General features: G+C 32.2%; 3 protein-coding genes across 6 annotated transcripts; 2 read left to right on the top strand and 1 right to left on the bottom strand.

Annotated features, from left to right (window-relative positions):
• The first annotated feature begins 4,721 nt into the window (after positions 1–4,721).
• Positions 4,722–7,243, top strand: LOC107957286 (histone deacetylase complex subunit SAP18). 2 transcript variants are annotated; one of them, XM_016892785.2, is made up of 6 exons: positions 4,722–5,157; positions 5,408–5,440; positions 6,067–6,177; positions 6,263–6,358; positions 6,753–6,827; positions 6,915–7,243. In XM_016892785.2, the coding sequence occupies exons 1-6, from the start codon at positions 4,957–4,959 to the stop codon at positions 6,969–6,971; spliced, it is 573 nt and encodes a 190-aa protein (XP_016748274.1). In that variant the 5' UTR covers positions 4,722–4,956; the 3' UTR covers positions 6,972–7,243. The 2 variants fall into 2 exon arrangements, with proteins under 2 accessions (XP_016748274.1, XP_016748273.1); XM_016892784.2 differs by having other exon boundaries at positions 4,888–5,157; positions 6,061–6,177.
• Positions 7,244–8,196: 953 nt separating this feature from the next.
• LOC107957289 (polygalacturonate 4-alpha-galacturonosyltransferase) lies at positions 8,197–12,460 on the top strand. The gene is made up of 11 exons (XM_016892791.2): positions 8,197–8,591; positions 8,705–8,859; positions 9,318–9,352; positions 9,454–9,513; positions 9,622–9,756; positions 9,882–9,948; positions 10,028–10,068; positions 10,150–10,484; positions 10,599–10,956; positions 11,075–11,656; positions 11,918–12,460. Exons 2-11 carry the CDS (start codon positions 8,718–8,720, stop codon positions 12,191–12,193), a joined length of 2,031 nt encoding a protein of 676 aa, XP_016748280.2. The 5' UTR covers positions 8,197–8,591; positions 8,705–8,717; the 3' UTR covers positions 12,194–12,460.
• A 1,923-nt stretch (positions 12,461–14,383) lies between these two features.
• Positions 14,384–16,912, bottom strand: LOC107957291 (protein LAZ1-like). Of its 3 annotated transcripts, none has more exons than XM_041080902.1 (4): positions 16,383–16,912; positions 16,221–16,277; positions 15,511–15,615; positions 14,384–15,198 (listed from the first exon to the last, which is right to left on the bottom strand). In XM_041080902.1, exons 1-3 carry the CDS (start codon positions 16,518–16,520, stop codon positions 15,511–15,513), a joined length of 300 nt encoding a protein of 99 aa, XP_040936836.1. In that variant the 5' UTR covers positions 16,521–16,912; the 3' UTR covers positions 14,384–15,198. The 3 variants fall into 3 exon arrangements, with proteins under 3 accessions (XP_040936836.1, XP_016748282.1, XP_016748283.1); XM_016892793.2 differs by having other exon boundaries at positions 14,384–15,151; positions 16,383–16,911; XM_016892794.2 differs by lacking the exon at positions 15,511–15,615 and having other exon boundaries at positions 14,384–15,151.
• Positions 16,913–17,773: the final 861 nt, after the last annotated feature.

Raw genomic sequence — 17,773 nt, 5'->3', positions numbered from 1 at the left:
AGTGTAGACAACAATGGTGAGATGTCAAGTTCGAAAATTGTTGGAGTCGGTTTTAGATGACTAGACAAAACAACGTCAAGCTTGGGATGTGATGGATTGATGGGTACTGACAGATGCTCTTCTTTATATATCTTATGGGGATTGTATTGACGCACCTTAATAACACAATATTTAGTGAGTCTGAGACTAAGCTTTTGGCTAGGTCGCGAGGTTGAGTTTCGTCGAATTCTAGTGTCACGCATAGGCATAAAATATATAAGGAATAAAGTATAATAGAATCAATATTGAAATTTGGATATTAAAACCAATGGAATAAGGTATCAATATTGAAATTTGCATATTAAATTTATTAAGTTTTCTTAGAGTGTGATTAGTTGAATGAAAAAGAGGATTCAGGGAGTGAAAAAGTGAACAATAGATAAAATGAAATTAGGATTAATTTTCATTATAATGTATAAAAAAAATCATTTCAAATTTGAATATAGGAAGAGAGAAAATGAGAGATATAAATTTATTGACTTTTCAAAAATTTCATTCACTTTACTCTAAAAAATTGGGTCTATAAAATAATAATTAATTTCTTTCAATTTTTTATTTTTCTTACAAAAAACATCCCATTTTATTTTTAATTTTTTTCCTTTCAGAAAAAAGAGAGGGAAAGGTAAATTAGTATAATTTGGGATTGTAGAGTACGTGCTTAAACCCACACCAATGGCTTAAAGGCAAAACGATTTGGTAATTTAGTCCAGAACTCTCGGTTGTCCAAAGTTCTATTAATTCAAAATTAGCATGTTAAACATTCCTTTTCTACAACTTTGTACTCTATGAGGGTAGCACATGGTTCAACCAAAAATTGCTAAATTACTTTTAATAAAATGGTATGCCCATCTTACATAAAAGGGATTAAATAAGAATATATATAAAATAATGTTAAAATATGATTCAAATTTATTTATTTTTATACATTTGAATGTTAATTCCTTTATTTTTCTTCATCTTTTAAAATTTAAATTTAAGAGATAAATATTAAAACTATACACGAACTTTGATTTAATGTGTAACGTTATACATGGATTTTGATTTTATGTGATTTTATACATTAAATTTTGATTTGATTAAATTTTTAGAAATTACTAATAATATGATCAAATTAACATTGTTTTACGTTAATATATTGCATAACAAACTATTATATTAATCCAATATGAAAACAAAAATATGTTTTATTTTTTTTCTAAATGTGTACAAATAAATCAAAATTAAAATTTTATTTATACATACAAACCGCAATCCAAGCTTTACGTATCAAATTATACAAGAAAACAAAGTTCATGTATAAAATTAATATTTATCCCTAAATTCAATTTATAATGCTTTTGAAGTTATTTTGCTATATTCATTGGTGTAACATTTTAAAATAAAAAATAATAATAACTTAATAGTCATGTAATAAAAAAAAGTAACATTAAAATAAATTTAAATTCAACAAAAAAATTAACAGTATTAACAATTAAATTTAAATTATTAAATTCAAAAAATAAAAAATTAAATTATTTGAAAAAAAACTAAATTCTAAAATGACTTAAAAAGCATACTTTAACTAAAAAGAACAATGGGTTAAAAGGGAATGAACACTGAAGAGTGAAGGTTGAGGATAATTTTGCTTTTAGTGGGTCCAACTGCCCCCAAAGACAGTGACATTATCCATTGAATGGGTTCACTAATACAAGAATAGGAGGGTGATGGTAGTGGTTAGAAAAGCTTACCATTTTAAGAAAGCTTTGATGGAAGGGCCAAGCTTTTTTTAAAGCACATATTTCCATTTCTTGCTACGCCCTGCCTTCACCATCAGCTCAACTTTCAGCTCTTAACGCTAAATCATGCTGTGTCTCATCATCCTTTGGGGCTCTAGATGGAACAGCTAGCACACAGTCCAATAAGCACTATTCTTTCCCAATTTTTTTGGGATAATATATCATTTCATAGTGTGAGTGTGGTTTTTCCAATTAGGTACTCAAGTTTGATTTGAGTTACATAAAATGGTATCCTAGCGTTAACGGCTTAATGGCATTAATTTAAAACCGTTCATGATCTATTGGGATGTGAGATGCAAATCTTGAAAGTGTATACCAAATAAACATAAGATGCAGAAGAGCAAGAAAGTCACCGTCTTAGGCAATGTGGATTCTACAACACTGATCTAGAAACTGGTAAACATGCTGATATTTGATCACGGAAATCGAACCAAAATCATTTTGTTTGAAAACGGAGCAGCTAAATTCTCTAAGAACCCTCGTACCGATCTCAAAATTCGCAAGCTTCCGTCCACGGCAAAGATCCCCTGTCCCAAAATGTTCCAAAAAGTCTCTTGATTTCGTTTACCCTTTTATTATTTATCAAACCATGTTTTCAATATAAGCTTCATGTCATCCAATCTTGAGGTACTTAAATAGAAAAACAAAAAAGTTTGGATCCATGTTAATTATTGGAGTCAAGTATCAAATGGTATATTAACTTCAAAATTTCCCTTTGTTGAGGAATTAAAGTGGAAAGAGATAAAAGATGACAATTCATAGGTGTTAGGAGCCATTGGAGGAGAAGGAAAAGAGTATATAAAGCATGAGAGGAGGAAAGTTGGGGAAAAATATCTCTCTTAAAGTCAAAGATAAGTATTTATATGTGAAGGTGGTCATCTCTTTACCCTAAGTCTTGTTATTAGTACATTTTTGGATTAGTTTGCCCAAATTTGTCCCCTTAGGTCGATTTGTTTGGCTTGTGTCAATTGTAGGGATATTGAAATTATCCAACAAATTTACAGATTTGAATCCATGTACCCATGCCCATAGGAGTTGGGAACTTGGTCTTCATGTAGAAAGTAACTAACATCATTTTGGCCAATTTCATGATTAAGTATTCAAATTGTACTCAACTTACCAAATCTTAAAGAGCAAAAGTGGAAAGAGTTGAAAGGTGGTGGTTCACACGGTGGTGAGGTGCTAAGAGTCGTTAAAGGAGAAGAAGACATATGTATAAAGCATGAGAGGCAGTGAGTTAGGGAATAATATCCCTCCAAAGGCCAAGTATAGATATTTATAAGCAAAGATGATCATCTCTTGCCTTTAGGTCTAAACACTTAATCTACACTTATCTTGTAATAATTGATTACTTAAGAAGCATTATAACCTTATAGATAGGTGACAATGTGATTAATATGGACCAAATAAAACCCCACATATGATTCATGCAAAAACAAAAACAAAAAATCTAACACTTATTAATAAAGTAAATCAGAAGAGTTTCAATGTATGAACATATTTGCAAGTCCTTTAATTAATAAAATATTATGTATAAGCAAAGTACTAAGTGAAAAGTAACTAGAGTATGGAATAAAGATGATTAAGGTACGCTCTATCTAAAGTTCTTTTTATTTTTCATGCTTTTCGTAGGTAATAGAGTACGAATTTCATAGTAAGCATAACAATTATATCGTCAAATCAATTCAAATGGGATTTAAATTAGAGCTCTCTCAAGGACAAGATGGAATTATTGATGCATGGCATGTCGGGGTTGTGTTTTTCAAATTTGTCCCCTAGTAAACTTACTTGTTTTCGAGCTTGTCTTGTTTGTGAAGTGGTGTTCTACACCTTTGTGGCTAAAGTTTTAACTGCTTAACAAATAAGTTCCCCAAGATAGATGGGTGGTAAACAAAAGCTTAGCACAGACTGCAATTTGCTGCACATCACTGTCCTAGCCTACATCCAGTACAGGGTGTGGGTGCCTCTCTCAAGCCTTTGCTCTCTACACCACTGAATTGCATTTGCATAAATCAAAGTTAACACTTATCTTCCACTTTGGATTTTCTTTCTTTTATCAAATAAATATTTTTAAATTATGAGAAAATAAGATCAAAATGCCTAAGATTGAAATTAAACTCCAATAAATATGTGATTGTGTGACAAGCATGCTAATAATTTGTGAAAGAGTTTTGTAATCTATAAATAATACGGAAAGAAAGCTTGAAACCTGGAGATAAAATATTAGGATGTGCATCGGATTGATTCGATGTTAATATTTATAAAATTTGCCTATTTAGTTCTTAGAGGCTTTTTTTTTTTCAGTTTTAAAATTTGGGTTGGGTATTGTTAGGGCTTAGATTAATTGGGTTGGTTTGATATGAGTATTGGGTAGGGATATGGTAATCAGAATATGAGTTTTAGTATTTATTAATTAAAATATATTGGGAGGGTTATGAATAAAAAGACACTGTACTGCTAACCAAATAACCAAAAAGCTGACTTATTTAGGTGTAATCCTAGTTATGGGTGACTATTTAATTTATTCGAGTCGAATCAAGTAAAAAATTTTCAAGTTAAGTTAAGTTGAGTTAATGAATCTTATTAATTATACTCAATGTTGCGTTTACATGAACTGATTATTTAACTAGTAGATTAAGTACAAGATTATTTAACTATATAAACAACACAATGGTTTTACTTTTTAACTTTAGAAAATATAAACATTTATCAAAACGGTGTAATTTTATCTTTTTTATTCAGATTTTTAGATAACTTAAATTGTGTAATTTATATTCAAATTAAAATCGAAGATTTTAAATTTTTATTTAATTTGATTCGAATAACCTAATTAATTCAAATAAATTAAACTACTCAATACAAAATTTAAATTTTTTATAAAAAATTTTCGAATTGAATCATATTTTTGTTCATCCCTAATTCTAGCTAGCTAGATGGGTGGCAAGGTATCTTCTTTGTTGGGCAGTTGTAATTCGGCAATGGGCTAGTAAGCCAATACAGGGTTGGACCGAAATCCTAGCAACCGTAACGTGAGTTAAGGATTTAAGACTTAAAAGTTTATTCCAATAGGGCCCAAAAATTACTTACTTTACAGATTCAGATAGCTGTATATATCATCAGCTGAAAGATGGCGAAATGATCTATGAGCGCGGCTGTGCTAAGCTTTTCCATAATTGAAGCAAGAACCAGCAAGCCCAAACTGCGATTACAAACTTCTGTGGGGGAAAACATGGCGGGAGCAGCTGAACCACAAAAACGCCAGAGCGGGAGACCGTTCCCACCATCGGCGAGAGGTCCGCCTCCTCCTCCTCGCCCTCGCTTTGAACCTGTTGATCGCGAAAAGGTACCCCCTTCCCTGTTTTTTCTGTTCATGTACCCCCTATATATTTGAAATTCTAGGGTTTCAAGGCTCTTAATCTACGTATTCTTGAATTAGAATCGCTAATCTGTAATGTTGCGTAGGGTTTCTACTAGAGGAACTTAGTTGTCTTTTAATGCTTAGTTTTTATTCGTATCTGCTTTAATCTTTTTAGGGTTTCAAAGCTCTATCCTTTGGGTTATGATTTTCTTTTTCTTTTTCTTCTGTAATGCAGACTTGTCCTCTATTGCTTCGCGTTTTCACTAAGGTAATGTTCATTTCTCAGAGCTCTGACCTCATTTTTCCTAGTTTAATATGAGCTTGCCTTGTTCCAGCTGCTTTGTTCTGGAGATGCTTTTTTTGATCCGTGCAGATGATTTTGAACTCTCCGATCACTTTAGTTGTGCCTTGAGCCATAGAAACCTACATTGTTGGTGAAGTTCCTTTTCCATGGTTTAGGGGATATTTAAAATTTTTACTTAGGAACTTCAAAATCACATTTACAGAGTCAACTGATGTCCAGGACACTTGGAAAAGGTGATTGGCAAGACTTGTAGTATCAATAGATTTAGGCATAAGTTTATTCCCTTTATATTTTCCAATGGCTAAACGCTTTAAGTTCATACACCCATTAGAGAACCTTGGTCTTTCGGGTAAGATGAATAAGTCCCTGTGAGCAAAAGGTTAGTTCGCAGTCAATTTGTCCATACTCTTTTAAGTGGTACTGTCATGGTGAAAGTTTGCAGTGTCCAACGGTTAGCATCTGTTAATTGTTGTTAGGGATACTTTCAAGAAAAGACAATAATTCGTGGAAGTGGAATATTTGTCTTTTTCCTGTTTCTTATACATGGAGAAGTTCTTCAAGCTTTTGACAATTTGTTGTTAAAGCCACAGATTGGTGGTCATCATTCTAAAGAAGATTTTGCAGTGAGAGGCAAGGAACCCAAGGATGAGGTTCAGATTTATACATGGAAGGATGCTACGCTTCGTGAGTTGACTGATCTGGTATGTTAATAGTTTAGTGTAGTTTGTTCAATTGTCAGTACTGTTTTAAACTTTACTGGTACATAACATTCTACTTCTTTTACAGGTGAAAGAGGTAGCTCCAGCAGCAAGGAGAAGAGATGCAAGGCTGTCCTTTGCATTTGTATATCCTGACAAGAATGGACGTTTTGTGGTGAGAGAGGTTAGATTTTTTTTTCTCTCTTGCCTGCATAACTTTTCATCCTTGTGTATCCATATAACTTCGAAAGCTGAGTTCAGTATGTTGTTGTTCCTATGATGACTTATTGAGATTAACTTTTACTATGGCTTTAATAACCTTGTGAGGCTGATAGTTCCCCGCGAGGGTTGGGGGGGAACCTTGTGAGGCTAAACTCTGTCACGTTGGTAACACATTAGTGATGATATGTATGCATTATGTAGTAAAGTTTATGAACTTATGATGATAATGACTGGAATTTCCACATAGATAAGACACCTTTATGGTGTATATTAATGCATGTATTGTGTAGCTGATACATGAATTGTTCCTATGAGAAAGTTTGCGCGATTAATGATGTAAGTTATTGCTTTGTCAGGTGGGAAAGACCTTTTCTTACGGTAATGTGAGGAGATTAGATGACAGCAAAACCTTGGGTGAACTTAGCTTTGAGGTAGGCTGGATCTCCCGTGAAACAGCATTGTTTAGTCTCTTACATCTGCTCAAGCTGTGCCATTGATCTTTTTGTTGACATATGCAGATTGGAGATTACTTGGATGTGGCTATTATGTCAGCAGAGCTTTCTTCTGTCCGATAAGTGACTTGGATCGGGAGGTGCTGCAATGCATTTCCCACGAGTTTATCCTACTATGTTAAGGAAATCATCAAGAAGATGCAAGTATTGTGTGATTGAACTTTGTAAAATGTTTGAGAGGTAGTGATCCTTGTAGGGAACCTTTAATGGTCCTTGACTTGTTAATCCTTTGTAAGATGGATCTAGTAATGTAGCTTGAGATTTTTGGGTAGCATTTTTAACCGTATGGAAACTTCAGTGCAATTTAAAGGTGGCCTTTTGAGATTTGTTTAAAATTTGGCTTCAGTTTGTCAACTTAACCCAATTTCATTGATAGTAATTAATGTTTTTATCAGATACCTAATTGACATGAGTTTAAACCGGGTGATATTTATCTTCACCCAAACATTATATCAAAAAGCATTAATAAAATCTTATTTATATTATATTCATTATGTTAAAATATATTTTAAAATTACAATCGGATTTATGAAGCTGTAGAATTATGTATTAAATTAAAGGTTTAAGTCACAATTTGACACTTGAATTATACACTTTTTTTTTTTACATTTCAATATCCAATTTTTTTTATTATCTCATTTCAGTATTTGAATTATCATTTTCATCTCAATTTATCCCAAAATTATTTGTTATCCAATAAGAATTTGCCATATCGTATATTTTTATTTTTAGGTCAACGGAGATGAAAATGATAATTTAAAATGTATTAAAATGAGATAAATGTTTTTATTAAAATAAAAAAATAAATATAATTTAAAAGCTAAATCATACCATCAGCCTAAAATATAATTATTAATAAATTCACTCACATTGAAAATAAAATAAATAAAAAATCACAGACGACATTTAGTAATTTTTATTTTTGCTTGTGAAGTATTATAGAATAAAAAAAAAATCAAACAAAACCAAAAAATAAATAGATGAAAGTGAAAGTGGAGTGGTGATGGACTCAAACTCAAATTACTTACTAGTAAGTTGACTCCATTACGCTCATAATTCACTAATTTAATTGGTTTACAATTAATCTTCTTGGTGCAATCAAATGTTTAAAAGTGAAAATACAAATTACGTAGTTGGCGTAGTTATAAGTTTAGGCCAGCCACGTGTCGTACATATATTGGCTATATTAAAATCAGGCGGCCCCGGCCAGACTCTTTAGGAAAACGACACCGTACGTGTTGGCTAGAAAAAAGTTATTAAACGGAAGATAATTTATTAAATTTACAACAATTATCCCCAAATATGAAATATCATCTCTATCTTTGGGAAGGGAAAGAGATGATATGTGAAGTGAAAAAGGATAAAAGAAAAAGGAAAATCGAAAACCTGGGCGGTGATTTTATCCCCAAATTCATTCTGTTGCTTGCCTAGGGCAACCAGATTAACACATTCTTATCCAAATTTTAATTCCTCACTGTTGAGATATATAATTTTGTTAAAGCCTCCACTACCAGTTCACACTTCCCTTTCTCTACACGCCAAGTAACACTAATCCTTTTTTTTTTCTTTTAACTAATGATAGTATTTGAGTAACACTTAGCTTTCAATGGATTTCCATTACTACTAGCTTTTGCTTCGGATCTGCTGCTCTCTGTTTCACGAGATCTCCTCACTTTTTAACTCGTAATTATCCGTTCACTTTTCTTTTTTCTTTTTTCTTTTTTTTATTCTGGGATTTCCACTGTATCTTTTTTTCTTTTTCCCCTTTTCTGAGTGATTTTCTTGTTGTTCCTTAGGCTTTGATAGCCAATGGCGTTGAAGCGGGGACTATTAAGTGTGCGTGTACTAAGCAACAGAAGTTCTGGATCTCGATTGCCTATTGCCATTCTTGTTTTCTTCTCAGTTCTCGCCCCACTTGTTTTCTTTGTCGGTCGAGGGCTTTATATTTCTGGTTTGTTATTTTTACTCACATTTCTAAGTTGCAATTAGCAGATCTCTCGTCGTCTTTGATTTTGATATTTGATTTATATATATGTGTTTGTCTTTTCTCTCTTATAAAATTTGGAAAGTACCTTACATTTTAATTGATTATGAGCTTTGGTTAGTGATCCATACAAACATTCTTGGCATCTGATCCGATTAGAAAATTTTAAAAGTTCAAATTACTTGACTTCAGTTACATTACATTTGTCGGTAATTGTGGTGTTCCTTGGAAGTTTCAATTTTAACTTGTTTCTCCACTTCACCTAACTAAAGTTTGTTGAATTGCTTTGTGATTCCTAAATTGAGATATCAGGTCAATTGTGTTCTTATCCATTTTGATTTCTTTTCTTTTCAATGTTTCAAACATTTTGGTCTTTTCTACTTGATTGTACTTGACCTTTGTTCCGATTTCTGTTTCTTGTGCAGATCAAAATAGTATTCAAAGTGATTTTAGCAAACAGGTTGCCTACTCTAAAGCTTTTCCGTTTACATTGGTTGTCTTAGGTTACAAACTTGATGACTTCTTTGTTCTCTATGATTTTCAAACGGTTGCCTTTTGCAGAATGTTGATTGGAGAGAAAGGTTGGCTCTGCAATCTATCAAAAACCTTTTCACTAAGGAGGTAAATGCATCTTGTAGAATATTCCGTACAAGCTAATCATGTTTCTTGCTCTGACAAGTGTTGGATTTTAACTGTCAATTATATGATGCCACACTTGATCAATTTTAGGTTGTTGATTTTGTAACTACAAGCACGGCTGATTTGGGGCCACTAAATCTTGATTCTTTTAGAAAAGGCAATTTGTCTGCGTCATGGAAAGTTGTTGGGGTAGAGACTTCGGTTCAGGATAATGCTATTTCAAAGGTTTGAATAATAGACCAGTCGCTTGTATTGGCACTTCCCATTTTTCTCAATCCCTTTGCTGGAACTATTTTTCCGATTTTAGTTTCTGATTGACTGATATTTGCTGGATCCTCACATGTTCAAAGTCAAACCAAAAGGCTACAGATTTGAAACAAGAAACATCTCAGGATAAAGAGGGAAAGTTTCTAGATGGTAATTTATTTCTTTGTTAAATGTATGCATAATGCTCTTTGTAAAATTTCACTCATGCTAACCTGCCTGTTCCATGCAGATGATCATTCACATGATACACCTGCTAAAATACTTCGAAGGGTAATTACCTTCTTTTGATGCACTGTTTGCTTTAGTGTCATATAGAATTTTATAATAAATGGCATTTTATTTACCTTGCAGCAACTTAGAGATAATAGACGTGAGAAGTGGGCCACTGAATTGGTGAGACAAGATGAGAAAGTTACCGTGAAACTTGAAAATGCTGCCATTGAACGATCCAAAGCTGTAGACTCTGCTGTTTTGGGCAAATACAATCTATGGAGGAGAGAAAATGAGAATGTTAACTCTGATTCCACAGTGCGCTTGATGAGGGATCAAATTATAATGGCAAAGGTTTATGTCAGTATAGCTAAGTCAAAAAATAAGCTTGACTTGCAAAAAGAATTGCAAATTAGGCTGAAAGAGATTCAGCAGGCCTTAGGAGAGTCAACGGCTGATTCCGGTCTACCTCACAGGTAAAGGATACTCAATCCTGAATCTCATTGGCTATGTGGTCTATGTTACCTCTGTTTTTGCTCTTATTGATTCTGGCAGTTCCTTTTTTTGTGTTCTCATGCAACTTTGTTTAGTGCATCTGAGAAAATTAAAGAAATGGGTAAAGTTCTATCCAAAGCAAGAGAACAATTGTTTGATTGCAAGTTGGTTACTGGAAAGCTGAGAGCAATGCTTCAGACATCGGAAGAACAAGTTAGGAGATTGAAAAAACAGAGCATGTTCCTGAGTCAATTAGCTGCTAAAACAATTCCCTATTCAATCCATTGCTTGTCATTGCGTTTGACCATACAATACTACCTCCTTCCCCAAGAGAAGAGAAAGTTCCCTAGAAGTGAGAATTTGGAAAATCCAAATCTCTACCATTATGCCCTCTTCTCTGATAATGTCTTGGCTGCATCAGTTGTTGTCAACTCAACCACCATGAATGCCAAGGTGATATAAGCTGCCTTATCTTGTTTAACTGTCTAGAGTAGAAAGTGATCTATAGACTTTTTTAAGAATTGAGCCTTAGGTGCTTTCTGGACTGTTCTTTTCTTGGTGGTATATGCAGGATCCTTCAAAACATGTTTTTCATCTCGTTACCAATAAACTTAATTTTGGAGCAATGAACATGTGGTTTCTGTTGAATCCCCCTGGAAAAGCCACCATTCATGTTGAAAATGTTGATGAATTCAAGTGGCTTAATTCATCCTATTCCCCTGTCCTACGTCAACTTGAGACTGCTTCGATGAAGGAGTATTATTTCAAGGCGGATCATCCAACTGTATCTGGATCTTCAAACATGAAGTATCGAAACCCGAAGTATCTCTCAATGCTTAATCACTTGCGGTTCTATCTTCCACAGGTCTACCCCAACTTAGATAAGATACTGTTTCTTGATGATGACATTGTTGTCCAGAAAGACTTGACTGGATTATGGTCTGTGGATCTGCATGGAAAAGTGAATGGTGCTGTAGAAACTTGTGGTCAAAGCTTTCATCGTTTTGACAAGTATCTTAACTTCTCAAATCACCATATTTCACAAAACTTTGATCCTAATGCTTGTGGATGGGCGTATGGAATGAATATGTTTGATCTCAAGGTGTGGAAAAAGAAGGATATCACTGGCATATACCACAAGTGGCAAAATATGGTGAGTCTATGAATGACTATCTATCTGTTATCATATTATTATTTTCTGCTTCACACAGACACCCCTTCATGCATTCATACAGAAATTGTTTTCTGATTGATGGGTCAAATTCTCAGTTTATCAATCATCATATACAAGTTCTAGTGGACATGTAGCTAAGTTATATATGCCAAGTGATTGTATTATAGTTAATTATCATTATTGCTTGGATGCTGAATTGTGCTGATTGATGCATGTTCCCTTTTTTTCAATGTTTATCAGAATGAAGATAGGGCATTGTGGAAGCTTGGGACACTTCCCCCGGGGTTGATCACATTCTATGGTCTAACACATCCACTTGAGAAGTCATGGCATGTACTTGGTCTGGGCTACAATCCAAGTGTAGACAAGAAAGAAATCGAACATGCAGCAGTTATCCACTACAATGGCAACATGAAACCATGGCTGGACTTGGCTATGACAAAATATAGACCATATTGGACCAAGTATGTCAAGTATGATCATCACTACCTTCGCAGTTGCAACCTTAGTGAATGAAGGTGAATTAAGTGTGGCATTTTGGTTTTTTGCTTTTCTTCTCTCTATCCCCACATTGTTTATTCTTCTTTGTATTTCATTAAATTCATTCCTTTAGTGCTCACCCGTTGGAACGAGTTAACGAATTGTATGCAATGTTGACCTTTGAAGACACCCTATGATTTTTTACATTTAGACAACAGAATAGGTGGAATCTTATATGAATGTATTTTTTGAACAACGGCTCCCCTTTCTAGATTTAAATTTATATCTTTATAAAGACTTAAATTTCTTGCTTTGTTTCTTTTTGGATGACTGCTTGAACCTGTACTGTACCATACCTTTTAATGTTTATATGGTGATGGATCTAAACTCAATTTAATTCTCTACATAGTCTATCTCTAAACTCAGATCCATCACCATATAAACATTAACAATCTTCATCCGTGGAATTAATGTTGAAGATATTTTTCTTATTTTTGAAGCCAATTGGAGAATGCTTCAAGAGTTTTCATGTTAACTTTGTTATCTTTCTGAGTAAATTCAAGAAAAGCTGCCCATTTAAAGTCTGGATATATCCTAGGGTTTTCGACATTCGCTAAAGCAGTAGCTGGTGTTACCGTTTCGTTCATCTCGGTACACACAAATAAAGCAATAGATCTTCTTGCTCTTTCATTATTTACCACTGCTCTATGCAAGCAACTTTTGTAAACGCAGTTTGATAGAGCCTGAAATATCACAATTTTTGTCTCATGTCAAAATTAAGCTGAAAATATATACATTGATTTAGAATGTTGGTATAACTTTCATCATCGTCTTTAACATAAACAATAAACAAATTTATGCATATAAGATGGTATCAATCAATATTAATTCTAATGAAATTATTGGCATTCAAAGATTCAACCAAAACTCTAAATATTATATTGGAAATACACCACTCATAATTCATTTATATTTCTCTGAGTATCAAGTTTCTCACTTTTAACATTTTTATGATGAGATACTTTTCTTATTCATAATAAATATTCACAAAAAAAAAACCTAATTATGCCTATTGAAGCAACACAATTTATGTTCATATAGGTAGTATTTTTTTAAATATCCTCGTTGCTTTAAACATTTAAACAATAGACAAAAACTCCATCAAAAGTATTCAAATTCATCATTTATATGCAATGAATTGTATTAGTAGCCATTAAACTTGTTTTAGAATAAATTTTACTAATACGTCATATCAAATCCAATTATATTTAATGATTTTAACTTTTTAAGCTTGTCAGCCTTTTAAGAATACTACATCTAACCCATATTTTAAGTTGGTTTAAAGCTTGCCAGCCTTTTAAGGATACTATATCTAAGTCATATTTTAAGTTGGACCTAAGATTGAACCCTATAGAGAAGTAATTATGAGGACATAATGCCAGCCTCCTCAAACTATTACTTTAAACATTCTCGGCTCTAACTATAGTGTGAATTGTCCTCATTTTTGCAGCTTTCTACACCCTATACCATATGAATTGCCCCTGTTGTATTATTCAATATATTGTATAATTTAATTTTCATCTTGATTTACATCAAACCAATCCATATACAAATATACATTCTTTTACTAAAGTTGTTTAATTCAATCATTAAAATATCATATATATATTTATATATATATAATAATTTACATATGATGGGCCATAAAAATCAATTATCTTTACTTAAGAAAGTATTGTGATACAAAATTTTCATTTAGCCTCGTTTGTTTGCCAGTAAAATATTTTTCGAAAAATAATTTCTGAAAAATTATTTACTTTTCTGGTGTTTGGATAAATTTGTATAAAATATTTTCTATTGTTTGGTAGATTTCCTGAAAATATTTTCCGAAAAAGTTGTTTTTACATATATTAATAAATTTATATTTTAAATTGTTTTTACATATATTGCAATGATTTATTTACAAATAATTAAATTAAATTAAATATATAATAATACTCAATTATTAAGCTAGAATATACATTAGAAAATAAAAGGGAGAAGAACAATGCAAAATGTGAAATATTTAAAATTAACCTGTGCTGTCAAAGTACAAAAAATTATACTGCACTTCGACGCGTGTCCTGTAAGACAGAGCTTTGAAAATTCCATAAACTATAAATTCATATATCTTGGACGAGCTTTAATTTATGAATTCTGACAAACAGATCCATAATGCCAAATACATGAAGAGAAAAAAAGCATGTATAAATAAGTTTGACATAAGTACAGAACTATCCATTCTTCTTTCAAATCTCTTTAATGAAATATTTACAATACCATTTTTCTCAATGTCTGTGCGTCTTAATGCATGTTATTTCAAATGTTTATAATCAGTAACTCAATGCAAGCATTGCTAGCACCAAATAACTTTAAAACTAAAACCAGCCGTTGGCTAGTAACTGAAACAGCCTATGGCCACCATGTAGAAGGTGCAATGTTGGGCCTTGAGCTGGTCATCAATGCTAAAGGGAAGAGCTGCAAATCACATCTGTTGGGGTTTTGACAGCAGAGGAAGAAAACAGAAGCAAGTAACCCGGATGATGTAAAGATTAACTTCATTACTTGAATAAGCAATATGCCATATACATAAGTAGTCCGGATTACATGTATTGGTTTTTTTAGCAAAAAACTAAGGAGAAAAAGAAAAACAAAAGCAAAGAAGTTTGAACAAGAAGAAAACTGAATTTGATCTCCAAAAATCAGATATTTTTCATTGACTTGAGAAGCATTTATGTTACAATGAAATATGACAGTTACCTAATATATAACTGCTCCCACTAATACATGACTAAAGCTTAGCTAGAATTACACACAAAATGTAGCTGACATACCAACTGTAACATCAAACATAAATCAACAACTATAGTTACAAATGAACAAAATAAACAAAATGTTGCTGCTTCTCTGGTTCAGCTTGGATGTTGGTCTGCATACTGGTTTGCTGCTGGTTTCCTGTTGCATTGCAGGCCAAAGTTCAACAACATCCTGTACCTTGCTTACTAACAAAGTAGTGCATATTACTTTTAGTGCATTAAGGGGAATTATGATTATGGTATGTTATACATCAGAAGAACCTATATATTCTTAAAAAGTAAAGATATGAAAAAAACAGAGTGTTGAAATGACTATTCAATGACTTTGAAAATAATATTTGGGTGTCCAAAATTCAGATCCAAGGGCATAAGCAAAGCAAATAACAAAGACAATGTCACCACAAAAACTATAAACTAAATGAAATATCGTGCAAGGCTGATCCTGAGATAAGATATAAAATCTTTATTTGAAGTTAAAGGTCTTTGAAATGAACATACTCAAGCAAGCAACAAGGTATCTTCCAAAGCAACTGCAAATGATTCATAGCAATCATGTAGTATCGAACAATCAACACTAACTGATGGATGCACCAATGATACAAACTGTTAAAATAATCCAAGTTAGTAAGACTGAAAATAACATATAATTACACTAGATGCATGGTGCAAAATTAACATGTTGCATGTTGTGCCAAAACTATACTCAAAACTTAAATAGTAACCTAAGTTGAATATAGGTCAATTTTTTTTATGAACAAACATATCCAACTAACAACCATACCTTTCAATGTAGATTAACTTTATAGCTTCAAATTAACATGTTAGCAATATCAAATCAGACTGTTGAAGAGTCATCTAACAACAAAAATTTCCACTGCAAGCATCTTTAGAAGCAAAAGTTTCGAGCATTGATCATAAAACATTTAGCTAGTTAATTCACTCAGACGTGCATTTTATTATATCGCCAAAGGACCAACTATCACCTAACGATCCATAAAATGGAGCAACAATAAACAACAATTTCAAGCATTGTAAAAATTTTTAAATTATAATGATTTTAGCCTTACATTATTAGAGACTCTTATTTTAATCAAACAATATAGAAGAAATTAATGCAAAACACTAGGAGGGTCACGATCTGAATTACATAAAATATGTATCTATATTAGATTCAAATGCTTCCATTCAACTAATACAAACAAACTCACCGATTCTACAGAATAGCAAGGAACCATAAGAACAACTCCGATCAAGAACTTTTGCTCCTGTCAATCCAAGAACACAGAATTTTTTAAAAAAATGCAAAACCAAATAAGGAAAAAAAATGAAAATTTCAATTAGAAAAAAAAAAGAAAAACACAAAAACTTACCTCAGGATTCTTGTATGAAGAAAGGTGCTCGAAAATAAGAAACAATGAAAGGGAAATTGTTATGATTGATAAAACTCCAGCAACAAAAGTTGCCCAAATAGGAGGCGAATAGCCCAATAGATAATCTGTAATCTTCATTGGCTACACACTTTCTCTCAATTTGATGACAACCAGCATAATTCATTAAAATAAAAATGTTAGAAATCAAAGAACGATCATCGGCTTAAGTTAAGACCCAGTGAAGAATTCATGGTAGTTTTGCCTCAGAAACAGAGAAAGAGAGGAAACGAAACAGAATATGTTGAGAAGAGAAGATATGAGACGGACTTTTACCTGGAAGAGAAGATGAAGAACGGAAGAAGGAAAAGAAATGAAGAACGGAAGAAGGAGAATGAGCCTTACATGGATGAAGGAGCAACCGGAAAAGGTCCTTGACCAAACAACCGGAAGGGGAAGGGGAAGGGGAAGGGGAAATGGGAGAAGAAGGTGCCATTTTCCGGAAAATGTCTTACCCAATTCAAAAGGGTAAGACATTTTCTTAAAAAGAAGGTAATCTATAAAAAATAGTTATTTTTGTTTGCACAAGTTACATTTTAGTTATTTATGTTCGAAATCTTACGTTTTAGTTACTTATATTATTATTTTGTTACGAAGTGATCACTCTACCGTTAACTCCTGTTATTTCTCTAACGGTAATGGCAGTCCAACTAGATTTTAAGTGCCAACTTGGATTTCTAAATGGGATGAAAATAAATTTTTAATTAAAAATTTTAATTAATTAAAATTTTTAAACCTAAACCTTAACTAAAAAAACTATTCATCTCCTCTTTTTTTTTTATTTTTTTCTATCTCTTCTTTTTTCAATGATTTTTTTTTCATTTGACTGAAAAAATTATTATTAAGATCAAAATAGTTGAAATTAAATTGACCGTTTCATAAAAATAGATTCAATGGAGGGTTCAGACATGTCTTCTTTGCATTCCTCTATCTCTTTTATTCAATACTGAAAAACAAAAAATTTGAATTTTTTATTGTTTAATGAAATCCCTAAATTAAAATTCTTGAAATTAAACAATAAAAAATCTAATCTTTTATTTTTCAGTATTGAATAAAAGAGATAGAGGAATGCAAAGAAGACATATCTAAACCTTCCATTAAATCCATCTTTACGAAGTAGTCAATTTGATTTCAACTATTTTGAACTTAATAATAATTTTTCCAGTCAAATGAAAAAAAAACCATTGAAAGAAAAAAGAGATGAAAGAAAAATAAAAAAGAGGAGATGAACTGTTTTTTTAGTTAAGGTTTAGGTTTAAAAATTTTAATTAATTAAATTTTTTAATTAAAAATCTATTTTCATCTCATTTAGAAATCTAAGTTGGCACCTAAAA

This window comes from Gossypium hirsutum, chromosome A11 (genome assembly GCF_007990345.1).
Source record: "Gossypium hirsutum isolate 1008001.06 chromosome A11, Gossypium_hirsutum_v2.1, whole genome shotgun sequence".
In the NCBI taxonomy this organism is placed as follows: Eukaryota; Viridiplantae; Streptophyta; class Magnoliopsida; order Malvales; family Malvaceae; genus Gossypium; species Gossypium hirsutum.
This window is presented reverse-complemented; position numbering and strand designations above follow the sequence as displayed.